Source organism: Atractosteus spatula, chromosome 14, assembly GCF_055471065.1.
Source record: "Atractosteus spatula isolate fAtrSpa1 chromosome 14, fAtrSpa1.hap1, whole genome shotgun sequence".
NCBI lineage: Eukaryota > Metazoa > Chordata > Actinopteri > Semionotiformes > Lepisosteidae > Atractosteus > Atractosteus spatula.
Genome location: NC_142719.1, coordinates 15,681,558 through 15,696,683, shown reverse-complemented (window position 1 = coordinate 15,696,683; position 15,126 = coordinate 15,681,558). Strand labels below are relative to the sequence as shown.

The 15,126-nt window shown below is 47.9% G+C and overlaps 2 protein-coding genes across 3 annotated transcripts in view; one reads left to right on the top strand and one right to left on the bottom strand.

The window, feature by feature from the left end:
- Positions 1-3,858: 3,858 nt before the first annotated feature.
- LOC148820756 (microfibril-associated glycoprotein 4-like) lies at positions 3,859-8,253 on the bottom strand. The gene is made up of 6 exons (XM_088933396.1): positions 8,239-8,253; positions 6,822-7,028; positions 5,862-6,047; positions 5,398-5,494; positions 4,843-5,025; positions 3,859-4,205 (listed from the first exon to the last, which is right to left on the bottom strand). The coding sequence occupies exons 1-6, from the start codon at positions 8,251-8,253 to the stop codon at positions 3,859-3,861; spliced, it is 1,035 nt and encodes a 344-aa protein (XP_088789522.1).
- Positions 8,254-9,242: 989 nt separating this feature from the next.
- Positions 9,243-15,126, top strand: part of trip10a (thyroid hormone receptor interactor 10a) — a 47,105-nt gene continuing 41,221 nt past the window's right edge. For both annotated transcript variants that reach the window (XM_088932319.1, XM_088932318.1), the window contains exon 1: positions 9,243-9,475. In XM_088932319.1, coding sequence (XP_088788445.1) covers positions 9,452-9,475 — 24 coding nt within the window. In that variant the 5' untranslated portion in view covers positions 9,243-9,451. The remainder of the gene's footprint in view (positions 9,476-15,126) is intronic.

Sequence of the window (15,126 nt, the reverse complement as noted above, 5' to 3'; positions counted from 1 at the left end):
GTTCTCGTTACATCCAGCTCTTACATTAGAAAACTGAATTGTTTGACTTGGCCGAAGTCCTGCAATGGGTTCAAGGAGAAGTTTCACACTACCTTCGACCTGAAACGCATACTCGTCCAGGTGCAACTTTATTCACAAAATCACGAGGCATCGGAAATCTCCAGTAAAGTGGACGGTGGGTTGCGGCCGCGCGTATTGACACTATCGGGGTTTCCGTGGTCCAGATTACTGGTTCGGTTTCACAAAAAAGGAATTTACATATATCGAGGAAGCGAGCTCGCCATTGTGTTTGTAACGGAAAAGGCGGAAGGAAGGGTGGATATTGATCACGTCGGTTTAAGAAAACAATTTTCACAAACACATTGTGGGTGTTGTGCTTAAAAAGCTATTGAGTCATGAAGATACCCGCACTATCCCAGCGTATTGCATGTCTAATGGTGCCATATTGAAAAAATCATTAAAAAACTAAAAAAGGTTTCTCAATCCAAAGCAAGGCTTGGAAAGGTCAGAGGACGTGCTTAGTGTGTAAAACACTTGCAGCATTGTGGGTGCTGTGGTTTAAATGCTATTGGCTTGTGAACGGCATCCCCCTATCCCAGTGCACAGTGCCACATTAAATAAAACCACGAGAAAAAGAGATTCACAATGCAAAGCTGTGTCAGTCTTCTGTGTAAAAAATCGGTTTGAACATCATGGGAGCTGTTTTTAATAAGCTGCTGCGTAAAGAATAGGCATTTTCTTGCTGTCAGCAGTATTTTGTGTATAGTTGACCCTTACCTGAATGAAAACAGGACATACAGAAAGGGTTTCAGAAATCAAACAAAGCTTTATTCCCGTGCTTACAGTCTGGGTAATTGGAGACTGCGCTGCCTCCTATGGTTTTTCGCACGAACCCGTATACAGCAGTATTTCTCGCGTTGTGAACGTGTGCACACGGCGGTCCCCCAGTGTTCCAGTTCGTGCGTAATTACGCATCGATGAAAAACCGGAGGTTTACAAAAAGAGAATTAGCTCACTGATAATTGATAATAATAACATAAGAATATTCGTGCGTGGTCAAAACAATGGCATAAAAACGACAAAGTGAAGGCTGTGAAAACATTCACAATATGCTTTGTACACAAAGCAAGTGTTCTCACAACTCTAAGAGGTTTCGTGAAAACGCTACAGGCGTGCCAGAATCGTTTTCGAACTTCAAGCTAACTTTACCGCGGTCGGGTAACATATACTGTATGTGGAGTCTTTTCTGAAACACACCGATTGAGGTAAGGAGCCACTGAGGAGCGGTTGTTGTACAAGAAAGTATTATGTTCACCGGAGCTCTTTTTTTTGTTTTAGTTTTAAGAGGAAAAAAAAACCAGAGACAACTACATTTCGTAAATCGATTAAAAAAGACCGACGCCATATCTGGGACTGACCTGTTAAAATTCACTCTCACTTCCAAGTGACATAACCTCATACCAAAAGAGAAGCATCACGCCTTCCTTTTTTTGCGGGGCAGTTTTGATCAAGTGTTTAGTTTTAGTTCTCCCAACAGAAAAGACCAGTCTTATTTTGCCGGAGCTGTACCAGAGCGCTGTCTTGAAATCGGACCTTTCGAGTTACACATTCGCAATCCGTGTCAGACCTTGCTCTTCAAAGGCGTACTCGGTCTCTGTTTCCCGTTCTTTCCCAGCTCGTCATCAGCCATTATCAACTCACTACCCTCTGTGGGAGGAGGTAGCAGAATTAAATAGTTGCAGTGAGGGTTTGAAGACCGAAGGAAAGCAAGGGGGGCAGACACAGAACCAGATAAATAAAGGCCCTTTTAAAGAAGAAGGTTTTGGGTCTAGATTTGAAAGAGCTCTGGGAAGGGGACTCTCCGATACCCATAGGGATAGACCTCCAGTGCTCTGGGGCAGAGCAGGAGAAGGCCCTGTCTCCCATAGAGTGTAGACGGGCTTGGGGGACAGACAGGAGACCAGAACTAGAGGAAAGAAAGTTACGAGGTGGGGAGCAGGACGAGAGTCAGTCAGACAGATACTGAGAGCCTTATAGGTGAGCTTGAGGATTTTGTAATTGACACAAAACCTGATAGGAAACCAGTACAAGGACTCCAGGACAGGAGTAATGTGATCACTAGCACTACATTTAGTCATGTTTCTTGTCGCCAGATTGTGGACTTACTGAAGTTTGTTCAGTGTGGATTTAGATACCCCAGTGAGCAGGGCATTACAGCTATCAACATGAGAAAAAATGTAATCTGGCGATATTTCTGAGGTGGAAGAATGATGTTTTTACAATATGTTGAACATGTGGGTCAGACTTCATGCCTGGATCGAATATCACCCCCAAGTTCTTCAATTTCAATTAAAACTCAAGTACAGTAGCATCCACAGATAGGGTTACAGCACTGGCTTGACACAGCAGATGGGGGGATCCGAGAAGCATGACTTCAGTGTCGTCACAGGTTAAATGAAGGAATTTTGAGTCTTCCATGTTTTTTTGTCTGTATCAATATTAAACACTAATATTGCAGCTTATCTGCTGTGTTATTGAAGTTGTGATGTTTACACTGATTTCTGGACATGACAGATGGTGCCACAGGAGTTTTGGTTGGCTGCACCTCAGTGATCAGTTTAAGAGCAGATGCGGTGTTATCGGTGAGAGCAGGCGCCTCTCCTGCAAGGCGTGTCCTCTTCAGCTGGCACCACACTGGGTGGTGCATCGGGGGAAGAGGTGAGAATAGAAATGACTATGAAAACGTGAAATGTCCAGATGCGTTACAGAGGTCGGGAGGTTGCATTTGAAAAGGAAAAGAAAAAGGACCGAGGACCAAAACGCTGCGTCACATCCAAAAAGGAGGTGCTTGTGTCTGACCTCCCAGGCTGCTACAGTTCTGTTTCATTGCCCCTGTGTCACGCCTGCTCATTTTAAATGGATTTTGCAAGACAAACCCAAGATACATATGGCACACGAAACTGTGGATGTTCAAAAACTGTAAATTATTGAATTATTAGTAAATTTATTATTTAAAAAAGACTGTAAATATAACAGCTGCCTGCAACTCTATCACCCTGCAACTCACAGCTGACAACCCACTGAAGCTCAGCAGGTGTGAGCCTGGTTAGTACCTGGGTGGGAGACCTCCTGGAAAAGCTAAGGTTGCTGCTGGAAGTGGTGTTAGGGTGACCAGTAGGGGGCGCTCACCCTTCATTCTGTGTGGGTCCTAATGCCCCAGTATAGTGATGGGGACAGTACACTGTAAAAAAAAAGGAACCATCCTTTGGATGAGATATAAAACCAAGGTCCTGGTCTCTGTGGTCATTAAAAATTCTTGAGTATTGATGTTACTCCAGTTTCCTGGCTTTTACCAGTTATGAAGTTTGCTTAAGAAACGCAGTAGTTAAAAGATAACCTCCAACAAGTTTAGAAACCGAAAAACAATCAAAGAGTTCAAATTAAACCGATCATTGGTTCTCTGAAGGGTTTGAATTTTTAATTGATTGCTCAAGTGGAACAAAAACCAGCAGATGTGTGGATCCCCCAGAACTGGCATTAGATGCCCCTCTCTTAGATTATTCTTATTCCTAAGCAAAATTCTGTAAAGGAAGAATCCATTTCCTACTGTGTAACAGCTCCCTTCTCCCTGCTGTCTAACATAAACACAGTAGACCATTAACATGCTACAGACTTTTCCCACCCTAGTTACTGTTATAGTCTGTGCCTATATAGAGAAACCCCAGGAGAACAGCCTGGAGGCTCAGCCAGCTTAATCTAAACCCCCACTGGCAGTGGTAGAACTGAACAAATTTGATGGAAATACTCAGCTAAATCACTTAGTTACACGACACAACACAACCACAACCTCGAAAAGAACTAAAGAGGTTCAGTGTCTTGGTTAAGCATTTCATGGTCAGAAAGAGACAGCAGGGATGGCTGAGAACCTGTCACTGTCTCTGAGAGTGCTAACGACACAGGTCTCATCTTCATTTCAATATGTTTCAGCGAGTAAGAAGATCCTTTCCAGGTATGCCAGACGACACCGACCCAGCCTCTGGGGTAGCTTCCCCAGAGATAAAGTCCATTTGGGTTTGCAACATGGCACCCTGGACCGTACCAAAAAGCCCCATAATAGACCTCAGCACAGTTGAGATTCTCAGGATCCTGGTCTCGGTCAAAGGTGGAAAATTTCTGCCCATTGTTTATAGCTGTTAGAGAATCCCCTGCAAGTCAGAAAAGATGGGAGTTCAAGACAGTGATTAGCTTTGCAGAAAGTGGGCATCCACCTGCGTAGAACTGTGTATCTCAGCATATTTAAATAGAGGATTTCTTCATCTTCGTTTCCACAGATACCCAGAAAACAACTGCGATATCAGACCTGAGAGACCGTTACGTTCAAGAAAATCAGAGTTCAGCATCTCTGGAGGTTTTCTGAAGGTTCTCACTTACTTAATTAGAATAATGACGAAAGGGCTTCTTTCAAGTGTGTTCTTCCTGTAAATGTTACTGTGCTTTAGTCAAGCACAAATAATAAAGTGCTTCTTAGGAAGAGAACGTTGGAGAGTAGGACACAGGGTGTAGTCTGGCAGATTTTTTAGTAGATCGCCTATGGAAAGGCTCCATGGGGTGACCAGGACATGTCCTAGTTGTGTCAGTACAGGAGGTTTCAGGTTCAAATCTAAGCTGAGCCACTTGCAGCTCATCCTTTTTTCCATGAAGCTGTCATCTGCAGCCCTCATCTCTCATTAACAGCTATGGAGCTGCATGGCAGCACCACATTGCGGAAGAGGCACTCTCTGACAGAGGATCTCTGAAATGATCAGATAATTTTACAACACGTTCTCTTGAGAAATGACCCACCTGCTCCCCCATCTTGGAAACCGCTGATATGGAGTGTGTAGCCATCCACTTCGGCATTGACTGCCAGGGGAGAGAGGGAGAAAGAGGAGTAACTGGCATGGGCTCTACCCCCTTCAAAGTCCTGCAGGTCCACCCTGAGCTCGTACTTCTTCCGCAGGGTGAGGAGGTGGATGGTTTCCAGCCCTGCGGAGAGGTCACAGATCAGAGGACGGTTACGATAAGTCACACCTTGCTGCCTGGCTCTATTCATCCGACTGCATTCATCTGGAACCGGCTATAATTTCTGTTCACAGTCACCGACGTGAAACCAGAAAGATTCTCACTTGTGTTCTTTCAAAAAATAATGAAATGCCGTACTTGTAGGAAAAGAGAACTTATGTGGTGGTTCAATAAGCTTTTTTTCCCCCCCTTTGAATGCAGACCACAGCATGGAAACAGAAAATGCCGTGCAGTGTTCCTGCTCAGAGAGGTTGACTGTGTGGGAATTAGACGTGAGCTCTGCACGGTGAGGCTGCCCCTGAGCTAGAGTGCTATCAGGAACGAGGAAGGCATTACCCAGCCAGTACTCCCCAGCCGCGTGGCCAAACCCCCTCTTGTATGGCTCCCAGCCTCTGTAGAAATTCAGCGTGCCATCCGTCCTTCTCTGAAATACCTGCAGACATGAGTTCAGGTAGAATAAGGGAAAGCAAGCCAGCTGCAACCCAGGCAATATCGAAATTGCTTAAAAAGCTAAATGCGGACATGATTTTCATGTATAACTGTATGTTTTTAAAATTCCTATGAATGTAATGACAGTGTGTGGGATTACCATCATCCCTGTGTTATTAAAGATACAAGGAAATTACTTTTTTGGATGCACATTACAGTAGTTTCCCACAACTGAATAGAGCGAATAATAAAGTGAAGTGCAGCTCCTATAGCAAAATTCAGAAAGTCCAGCGAGCTTGTCTGGCGCCGGTCAAGCTCCCCTTCAGACACGGAGTTTGCAGGATGGCACAGCGCCCCCCCACAGCGCTTACGGTCCATTTGCCCCCCTCGGTGTCCATGTCACAGTAGACGTAGACGGGGGAGGTGGGTCCGGCAGGGTATATCCTGTACACCCCGCTCGCTGTGGAGCCATCGTTGTGGATGTCAGCACAGTCCAGGGGCTGGAACATCAGAGGGTGAACTGCCGCTGGCAGCAGGGCTGCGAGGAACAGACAGGCCTGGGACAGGGGGAGAGAGGTCAGAGACACAGCGCAAGGCGGCACACGCGGCAGGGAGCACCCTTAGCCCTCATCCTCGCTGGGCGATGAATATCGTTCTTCGCTTCCTTTGTCTTGGAGACGTTGAAAAAAGCCATTCTGAACAACCTGTTTGGAACATGGGATGGGGTTTCAGCAAAGTAAGAACACTCCGGGGATTTCTATTCTAAGTCATTTGGGTAGGGGAATAAGAATAGAAGTATAGGTTTTATTTGATAAAGAAACGGCACACGTAATCTTGTGTCAGGGCTAAAGAATCCCCATCATGGTATGACACGGAGGTTGTGGGTTGCTGCAAAAGCTCAGTAACCCAGTAAGTGTCATTGGTCTTGTGTTGCAATGTTATAACGCGAAGTGTGAAAAGGTTTTTTCGGCTCACCTTGAGATCGTACTGATGTTGCAGGCAAAATACAGTATACTGCAGTTCGGAATGAGTCCTTAAGTGTGGGTTTCACAGAAGAGGGGGGGGTTAACCCCACCCACCTGCCTTGTGCACACTGGGTGGGATTGACCCTGGTGAGGATGGAGTCTCCAGGTCCCTTCTCTTACCTTCTGCAGTCACAGGAGCGGTGAAGGTAATAGGAGTGCTCTTACCTTCATTCTGCGGTCTGCAAGGCCCATATCGGCTTACAGCTCATGTCTGTGCACCCGAACCGCTCCTTTTTATAGCCCCACAGAATGTGACAGGAGGTGTGATTCGCAGGGCTGAACAAACAAATAGTGTGAATAAGTCACCTGTTTGCCTTGTGCCCTGAAGGACAAATTGCTTTTGGTTAAGGGGCGTGTTGCTGGTCCATCAGCATGCTGCTGTGTTTGCCACCCGCTGGACAGCCTCGCTGGGCATCTGTTTATTGCTGGGTGATCGTTAATCTCAGGCTTTCTGGGGGAAGTGTAGGTCTGGTAATCTACAAAAAGAGGTAATCTTTTCAAGGTGGCCAGGATCTGCACACGGGAAAGGAAGAGTAGTCTAGACCACAGGCTCCCCGCCGAAAGGCTGCAGGTTGGACTTCTGCTGCAGACATTGTTGCTGAGTTTGCAAAGTCCGGCCTCCGGCAGTGGTGTCAGCTGGCAATGCAGTTTCGCACCCCGGCGCCTGATCTGTGGCCCAGGAGGGGGCAGCACTAGGGGTGGATGAGCCGGGTGGGACCCCTCCTATATGGGCAGAACCCTGGGATAAATGCCAGGGCTGGGGTAATACCCTCGGGCACACCACTGCTTTTTCAAGTCCTCTTCAGAACTCCATCTGCATTCTTCTGCAGTAAACAGTGCTTTCGTCCTGCTTCCAGTCAATAATAAAGAAGTAACTCTGTCACTTAGCAATTGGTGTTTTCATTGGTTTAATTTTCAGTGTGGTTTTGAAGAAAATGTTCATGAATGCATTTTTCACATTGGTTTTCGGGTTGGGAGACAACATGCATTCAAAAATTAAAAACCACTTGCCTTTAAGGTGCACATCAGTTCGGCATATGAGCTGAAATTGCTTTTGACAGTGAGTCAAAGAGTGGGGTGTACAGGAAAGTGTCTTCACTAAATGCATGAAAGGTTTGAACTTATGATAAAGAATGATATCAGAAGATATGATCAGAGCACGTTTTTCTCGCGGCGGTGCATCTCAGGGCTATTTTGGGCGAATGCACAAACTGTGCAAGTGAACTGAAGAAGTGTTGTTGATAAGGGCAGGAGGAAATTTGTAAGACCTCTTGCACAGTAGCGTGTTGAAAGTGTAATTTCCACTTTTTGCCACAAGATGGAGCTTTCTGTACATCACGCACATCCAAGATTCACAGTGCTTCGTACTTCACAGAACATTAAAGTTTGAATAGGTGACAAATTAGAAAAAATGACGAAAAAACTTTAAAACACACAGAATTATCGCGGATTTACATTCTACGAAGATATTCAGTATATTTCCAGTCACCCTTCTTCTTTGGTTGCTTGTAATTTATTGATCATAGTGTCTCAGCCGGCAGATTCATGATTGTCTACTCATCATATTCAATAATACCGCCGAGCGGGTTGTTCCAGACACTCACCACCCTCGGTGTAAAGAAGCATTCATTTCGTCTGTATCAAAACGCATCAGTTTTCTGATAGCTGTTAGTTTGTAATCTGTTATTTATGTCGTGTCGCCGGCAATCGAATCGGATTTCACACGTGGGATGGCCATCTTGACAAACGCGTGACAGGCTCTGTGGATGGTAATTGTTGTTGTAAATCTTAATTTAATCATGAAAAAAAAAGAAGAAGAAAGAAAACACAACGTTTCGGCCATGGTCTTCAGGTCGGCTCCACGGCCGAAACGTTGTGTTTTCTTTCTTCTTCTTCTTCTTTTTTTCAGCATGGAATAAACCTGTTCCTTTGCAGCCTACGCATGCTGACGCAGCTACCCACCTTAGATTAATAATTTCCCCTTTATTTTTCCTGTGGATTATTATGATTGCACTTTACCTTCTTTCAATCGCGTTTTCAAAGCAGGCTCCGGTTCTGGTTCGTGGTGTCATATTCCGCGCCACCGCTAGGCGGAGCTGTGGTGAAGCTCTTATCGTACCTCTCCAGGTGGCTCGCGCTCAAATCCGGTTTCTACAATCCCGGGAGCTCGACTGTCCCACCTAATCTCTGTGCGCCCAGAGCAGATAAGACGTTTCACACACAAACACTTCGGTATTTGCTGTTACTCGTGAGGAAACTCACGTTTCCCGCCGGAAGCACGGAATCGCTTGAGCCAGCGTATACAAACAATGAAATAAAAGGCTCACCTGTCCCTAAATTAAAACGCTGCTAGTGTGTTCCACAAAAGAGAGTAGAATCGTATATTAACACAATAATACCGAAGTGTTTGTGTGTGAAACGTCTTATTATTAAACGAAAGGGTAAACATATAAGGTATAAAGAGTTATTTTTACCCTTTCGTTTAATAATACAACTTTCCTTAATCGTATTTTTGTTCACTGTTATTAAAAGCAAGAGTGATAGCTTTTTCCAGGTTTTGCACGTTAATCGAAACACAGCAACAGCGATAGGAAACGGCTCCAGCCCCCGGTCTGTAGCTGATAGGCGCGGCAGCAGAGCGCACCGCTGAGTCAACACGGGGTCGCCTTGCGCCGAGCAGGAATTACTGCCCTGCCCCTTTAAGGATTTAGGATCTGGGAGTGACGCGGATACGAGGGCTGGAACATCCCACCTCGCTTTGCGACTGCGAGACGAGGCGCAAGAGCGAAGGGAAAATGTTTGATGTCGCTTAATCAGGGAAGAGTTTATCCATCGATCTCTGGCTTTTGTAGCGCTCATATATCGCCTCTTCGGGATATACTGTGCGGCGGGTCGTGACACTTCTGGACTCCTACAAACTCCAAGGCGTTGTCGCGATGGACTGGGGCACAGACCTTTGGGTAAGTTTAATCCTCTTGCTATTTTTTTACTTTATACTGGAGTTGAAATGAGATGCATCTTTTTTTTCTTCTTTTCTTTAAAGTTTAACCGCCCCCCCCACCCCAGCACAACACAACACAACACACACGCAGCTCTTTTAACTAGAAAGGCGGGTTTCGATTTGATTTTCCAACCTCTGCTGGCTTAATTGGCGAGCCGTGTCCAAAAGACTTTTATAAAGTCGTTCAACTGAAAAAAACAACAACCTCCAAATCTTTTGTTGTTCTTGTTGGCCCGGTTACACCCCATCAAGTTGATGGGAGTTACCTCAATCAATTAAGGTTACCTCAACCTTAAACAGTGTCCGCTTTTGTGTTTGTTAGGGAAGTTTTTTTTGGTCAGTGGGGTACTTAATTGTAGGCTAGGTTGCTGCTCGTCTCTTCTGTCTTTGGCGCAAAATAGGTCAACATGTTAAAATGTTAACGTTGGCTCTTAACGTGGTCAGTAAAGCGTGCTCTTTATAATAAAGGGTCGGCGTGGGTGCTGCTGTTTCTGTCCCCCCCCCTGCCCTGCAAACACAAAACAGCTGACCGTGATTTTTTTTTTAATCGTTCAATAAAGCCGATCCTATTTTAGATGGGATCGAATCTGTACGATCATACGCACGCAGAAACTGTAACTGTAGAAGAGAAAAAAACGCACACAACCTTTCAGGCCACATATTGAACAGAACACGTATTGCGGCTACCCGGGGCTCGCCTTGTAATTTGCTGGATATTTTTAAATGCGCGGCGAGTCCAAGTCCGCCGCATCCTGCGCGCTGCGTGGATGTGGGCTTGTCGTGATGTAGTAGCCTGCAGGCAGACGCGTCCCCCGTGACGAGCTGCAGCCCAGATCAGTGGTTACAAACGCGACAGCGCGGGGTCTTGAACCAGCGGCTGAGATGGAGACCGTCACCCTCTAATTAAGTCGCACTACCGCTGGGCCGAATAAGTCTCCTCTTGCAAGGCGGCGCAAGTTTTGTCACTAAGGTCTGTGAGAAACCAGGGTTATTTGACATTATAGTTTTATTTCCCAGGGTTTTATTTCCGAGCAGTCGTCAGCAGTCTTGCTGGGTGAAGTTTTTCGGACGTGTCACGGTTTTTTTTTTTTTACCCCTGCGGGCGGTCTGGGTTTGGCCTGTTAATTGGCCTTCGTTGGGCTCCGTGTTGCGAGGTTAATAAACTTGTCTTTTTCGGCCCGTTTCCGACATCGGATCCCTGATTATTATTATTACCACTACTACTGCTGTGCCGGAGAGGAAACGGCGACTCCCAGTCATTTCCCCTGTTCGTGCCTTGCGCCGTACGTGATGACCAACTGCGCGCCCGACTTCACCCTGGAAGTCACGGTTTCTCATTGTGTCTCCACGGACTGTTACCTCTCCTCCGAGCCACAGTGCTTATTTTCTCGCCTGGCTTCAAGGCTCAGGTCCTAAAAGGCTGCAGTGGGGATTGGGGGGTGTTCTACTTGTTTAATTAGAAGTGTCTGGAGAGAGATTGGACCACAGTTTCCACACCAGTGCCCTCAGTATCCTGGCTGGAGACGCTGTGCTGTAGGACGTGAAACCAAAGTCCCGCCAACTTGGTTATTAAAGATCCCAGGGCACTCTTCGCAAATAAGTAGAGTAAAAGTAAAAAAAAAAACTGGCTCAAGGACCCCCCCCCATGTCCTGGATAAATTCCAGGACTCTGGGCTTGAATAGTTTGGCCTCTCAAAAGTTCCTGCTTAATGCAGCTGGTGGAGCAGTTTCTCACTCGCCTCCCCTGTCAGTCCAGTGGGAGGTACAGTGCATCACTCCTTCCTCGGGACGTTTTTTGGGTTGGAATGCTCTCTATAATCGTAGGTTGTTTTTATGGAGCATCAACAGTGTCACTCGGCTGTGAAGGGGTGGTGAAGTTAATACTGGGGCAGCTTACTGCGCTGTGTCGAGTATAGAGCGACCTCAACCCGCCAGCGCCGCCCGCCCTCCCACAAACAGAGGTCAGGGGTCAGAGGTCGCCGTCCGTTCAGTGCGGAGCTGGAACTGCTGAGTGCCTGGCCTGAGGAGACGAGAGATTTAAAGACTTAAGAGAGACGCTCGCCGGGCTGTGGCTCTGAGCTGAGTCCGGGGTGCAGGCAGGAGTCGCACGCTTGCGCGGGAGTCTGGAGTCTGCCTCGGCTTCCCCTTGCACCAGGGTGGCCCACCCCTCCATGTCAAATAACTGTTTGATATTGAATCAGGTGCTGAACTGACTGGAGCAGATTGTTTTTCCCCCTGTGTTTATGCACGCCAATGTGGTTCCACTGCTCTTACCCCCTATAATAATAATTCTTTACACTTACTTAGTGCTTTTCTGGACACTCCACTCAAAGTGTGTTCCAGGTAATTGGGAATCCGCTCCACTGTCTGACACAATGGCAGTCATAGTGCAGCACTTGGGGAGGAGAACAGAGTAACGAAGGGGAATGTTAAGAGGGCGTGATCGGTAAAGGCCAGGGGGGAAATTTGGCCAGGACACCAGGATCACAACACCCTACTCTTTACAAGAAACACCCTGGGATTTTTAATGACCGCAGAGACTCAGGACCCTGCCTTTTCATCTCATCTGAAGGACGGCACCTTTTTACAGTATGTCCTCACCACTATATTGGGGCATTAGGACCCACACAGACCTCGGGGTGAGCGCCCCCTGCTGGCCCCACTAACACGTCTTCCAGCACCAGCCTCAGTTTTTCCCAGGAGGTCTCCCACCCAGGTACTGGCCTGGCCCACACCTGCTGGGCTCCCGTGGGCTGCCAGCTGTGAGCTGCAGGGTGAAGGAGCCGCTGGCCTGTAACGGGCGGTGTAGAAGGCGGCCCGCTGGGGATGACTCTTCCTCTCCAGTCCGCTGCTCCGTCTGCCCGTCTCTGCTGAAGGGGCTCTTTCAGGGCGGCGCGTGTCGCACAGGGAAGCGCGGGCCAGGAAGGTGACGGAGTCGCTCGGGCTCGGGCTCGGGCTCGGGCTCGGGCTCGGGCTCGGGCTCGGGCTCGGGCTCGGGCGTGTGTGTGTCGACGCCAGCAGAGACGCTGTCGCCAGGGAATTTAGCTATCGCCATCTTGATTAGCCCCTGCCGCTGTTCTTGATAAGTGGTGAGCAAGACCTGGTGCTGCACCTCTTCCAGACAGCGCGTGCCAGCTGCCCCCACCCCTGTGACGGGGAATGCTGCTGAGTGTAGAAGGGGGGAAAAACCCCTGATTGCCGCCGAGCTGCCCGTGGAGGACGCAGACTCCTCCGCAGTGCCAGCTCACGGGGCTGACGGCCGCGCCGCCGCCAGTCCGACAGGCTGCTCGGGTTTGCCTGCTGGCGGCTTGAGCTGTGCTGCCGAAACCGGTTTGTGCAGTCTGGGCTGGGAGAGGGAGAAGGTGAGATCAGGTGGAGGTTGGGAAGTGTGGATAACGGCATGACACAAGAGAGGCGACAAACAAGTGGAGGCCGTTGGGCCTGTCCACCCTGTTTGTTGAGTAGGTCGTTATGGTATCATCCAGCTGTTTCTTGAGAGGAGTATGGGCCGCAGTAACATTCCTGGGGAAGCTTGTTCCCCAGCCCCACCGCCCTTTGTGTGAAGAAGTGCCTGTGGTCCTGACCTGGGGATCTAATCCAGCTGTTTCTTGAAAGAAGCCAAGGGGAGGTCTTCAATAACATGGATGGGCTTCTTGTTCCAGACACCCACCACCCTTTGTGTAAAGTAGCGCCTCCTGTTGTTGGTTTTGAATGCACTTTCACATTTTCCCCTTACGGCCTCTGGTTCGTGTTTCACTGCTGGTTCTGAAGAAACTGGATACTGAATGCTTGTATGCCGTCCCCTTGTGGCCTTCTCTGCTCAAGACTAAAGAGGTTAGATTCCTTCAGCCTGTCAGTGCAGCTTTACTAGACAGGGCGGGGGAGAGAGGGGATGGAAAATATCCCCACACAGCGTAAGAGGGCGAGAGTTTTGGGTCTTTGTTTTGATTTGTATGGATTTTCAGATTTTACAAGTCGTGTCATTTGGAATAATCGTCCTCAGTTCAAAGGCTTTTTGTGGACACCAGGAGACTTTGCCGTGTCGCTGTGTATTTATAAGCCTGCACCTCTGTAAGCCAGAGAACTGTGAATTCAAAGAGGCTGGCAGATCACAAAGGCTGCATGCCTGCCTGTTTATGGGGTGAAAATACTTAACTGCATTCTTGGTGCTGTTTGATGTGGATTTTAATGTTGCCTCCAAGCAGTAAACCTGCATTTTCATAATGAACCCCCACCCCTAAACAGTTCTCCTGTGTGGTGAAAATCAGTCTGGTGCTTGGACGGCTCGTGGGTTCGGTTTCCCAGCATGCCCCAGCTCCAGGAGAGGAAACGGTGACGGAGTGCTGATCCTTAGCAGTGGAGCGAATGTTGCAGGTAGAGGGTGTGCCGAGCTAATCCCCCCCCCCTTCTGCACAGATCCCTTTGAAAAGCGGGTAATCCACTCCAGCGGTTTTGTGGCTCCAAAGTTTATAGGCTTCAACTTCAATAGCCAGTTCTAAAATCCTACAGGGTAAGACGTGTCCCAAAAATTCAGTCAAAAGATCCCCTTTGACCTGGCTCTGCATGCTTATTGTCACCAGTCTGAAACGGACACGGTTTTAAAGTGCTTTGTGTTCATCCAAGCCCCCTGCATTACTGCAGAAGTGAATGTAATGTGTGCTGAGCTATGTGTGCTTTCTTCTCCTATAGTTTTGGGCGTATGAAATAGAAACAATACGTCTCCGAAACATACGTTCTCTTCCTAATGCAGCTTGAAATTTTTCATGAACGCGAGCTGTAGGTCACTAGTGGGAACTGCATGGAAGTGCATTTAAAACTGAGAAGAGGAGGCACTTCTTTACCCAGAGGGTGGTGGGAGTGTGGAACAAGCTAATGTTGAAGCCCATACCCTGGATTCTGTCAAGAACTGGCTGGCTGAGATCTTGGGATCGATTAACTACTAACTACTGAACTACAGTAACTTGATGGGCTGTACGGCTCCTCTCATGTGTAAACTCTATATTCTTAAAATGAGATATAGTGGAGTTTCCCAGACTTTCGGCCAGCAGGACCTGTGTGCATTTCTCACTCGAGCAGTACCTTGGCTACAGAGATCATGTTTTCCTCCTCGGTAAGCACTGTTGGACTGTTTTTCCTGCCCTGAGAGGGGAGGGCCCGGTGTTGGCTGAATGAAAGCTTTGCTGAGTTGCTCAGTCGTGAAGAAGCGTGGCCGGTTTCTGGCTCGCGGTCTGTCGTTGTGTTGTTTTTGGCCACTTCTAGGAAATGGAGTTGTAACAAAGGGCAGCAGAACTGTCTGCTTTCAGGATAAAAGCCGCCAGCTCAGCGTGAAGTTCCAAGGAAGTGAAGCGTTTTGCGCAATGTTGCGTTTGGTCTGTGCCGAGGCAATTCTTCTGGGTGACGCTCTGGAGACGTCTGTGTGTGTCTGTGTGTGTCTGTGTGTGTCTGTGTGTGTCTGTGTGTGTTGCGCTGAGGTCTGAGCTCCTCTCGGTGGGTAAAAACTTTGTGAAAATCGTCTGAGCAGAATGCAGAGAGGCGGTTCTGGTCCGTCGGGTTTCTATTTGATCCACAGGAGGTGGTGTGACTCCCTCCTCTCTAGCCTTGCCTGTGCCT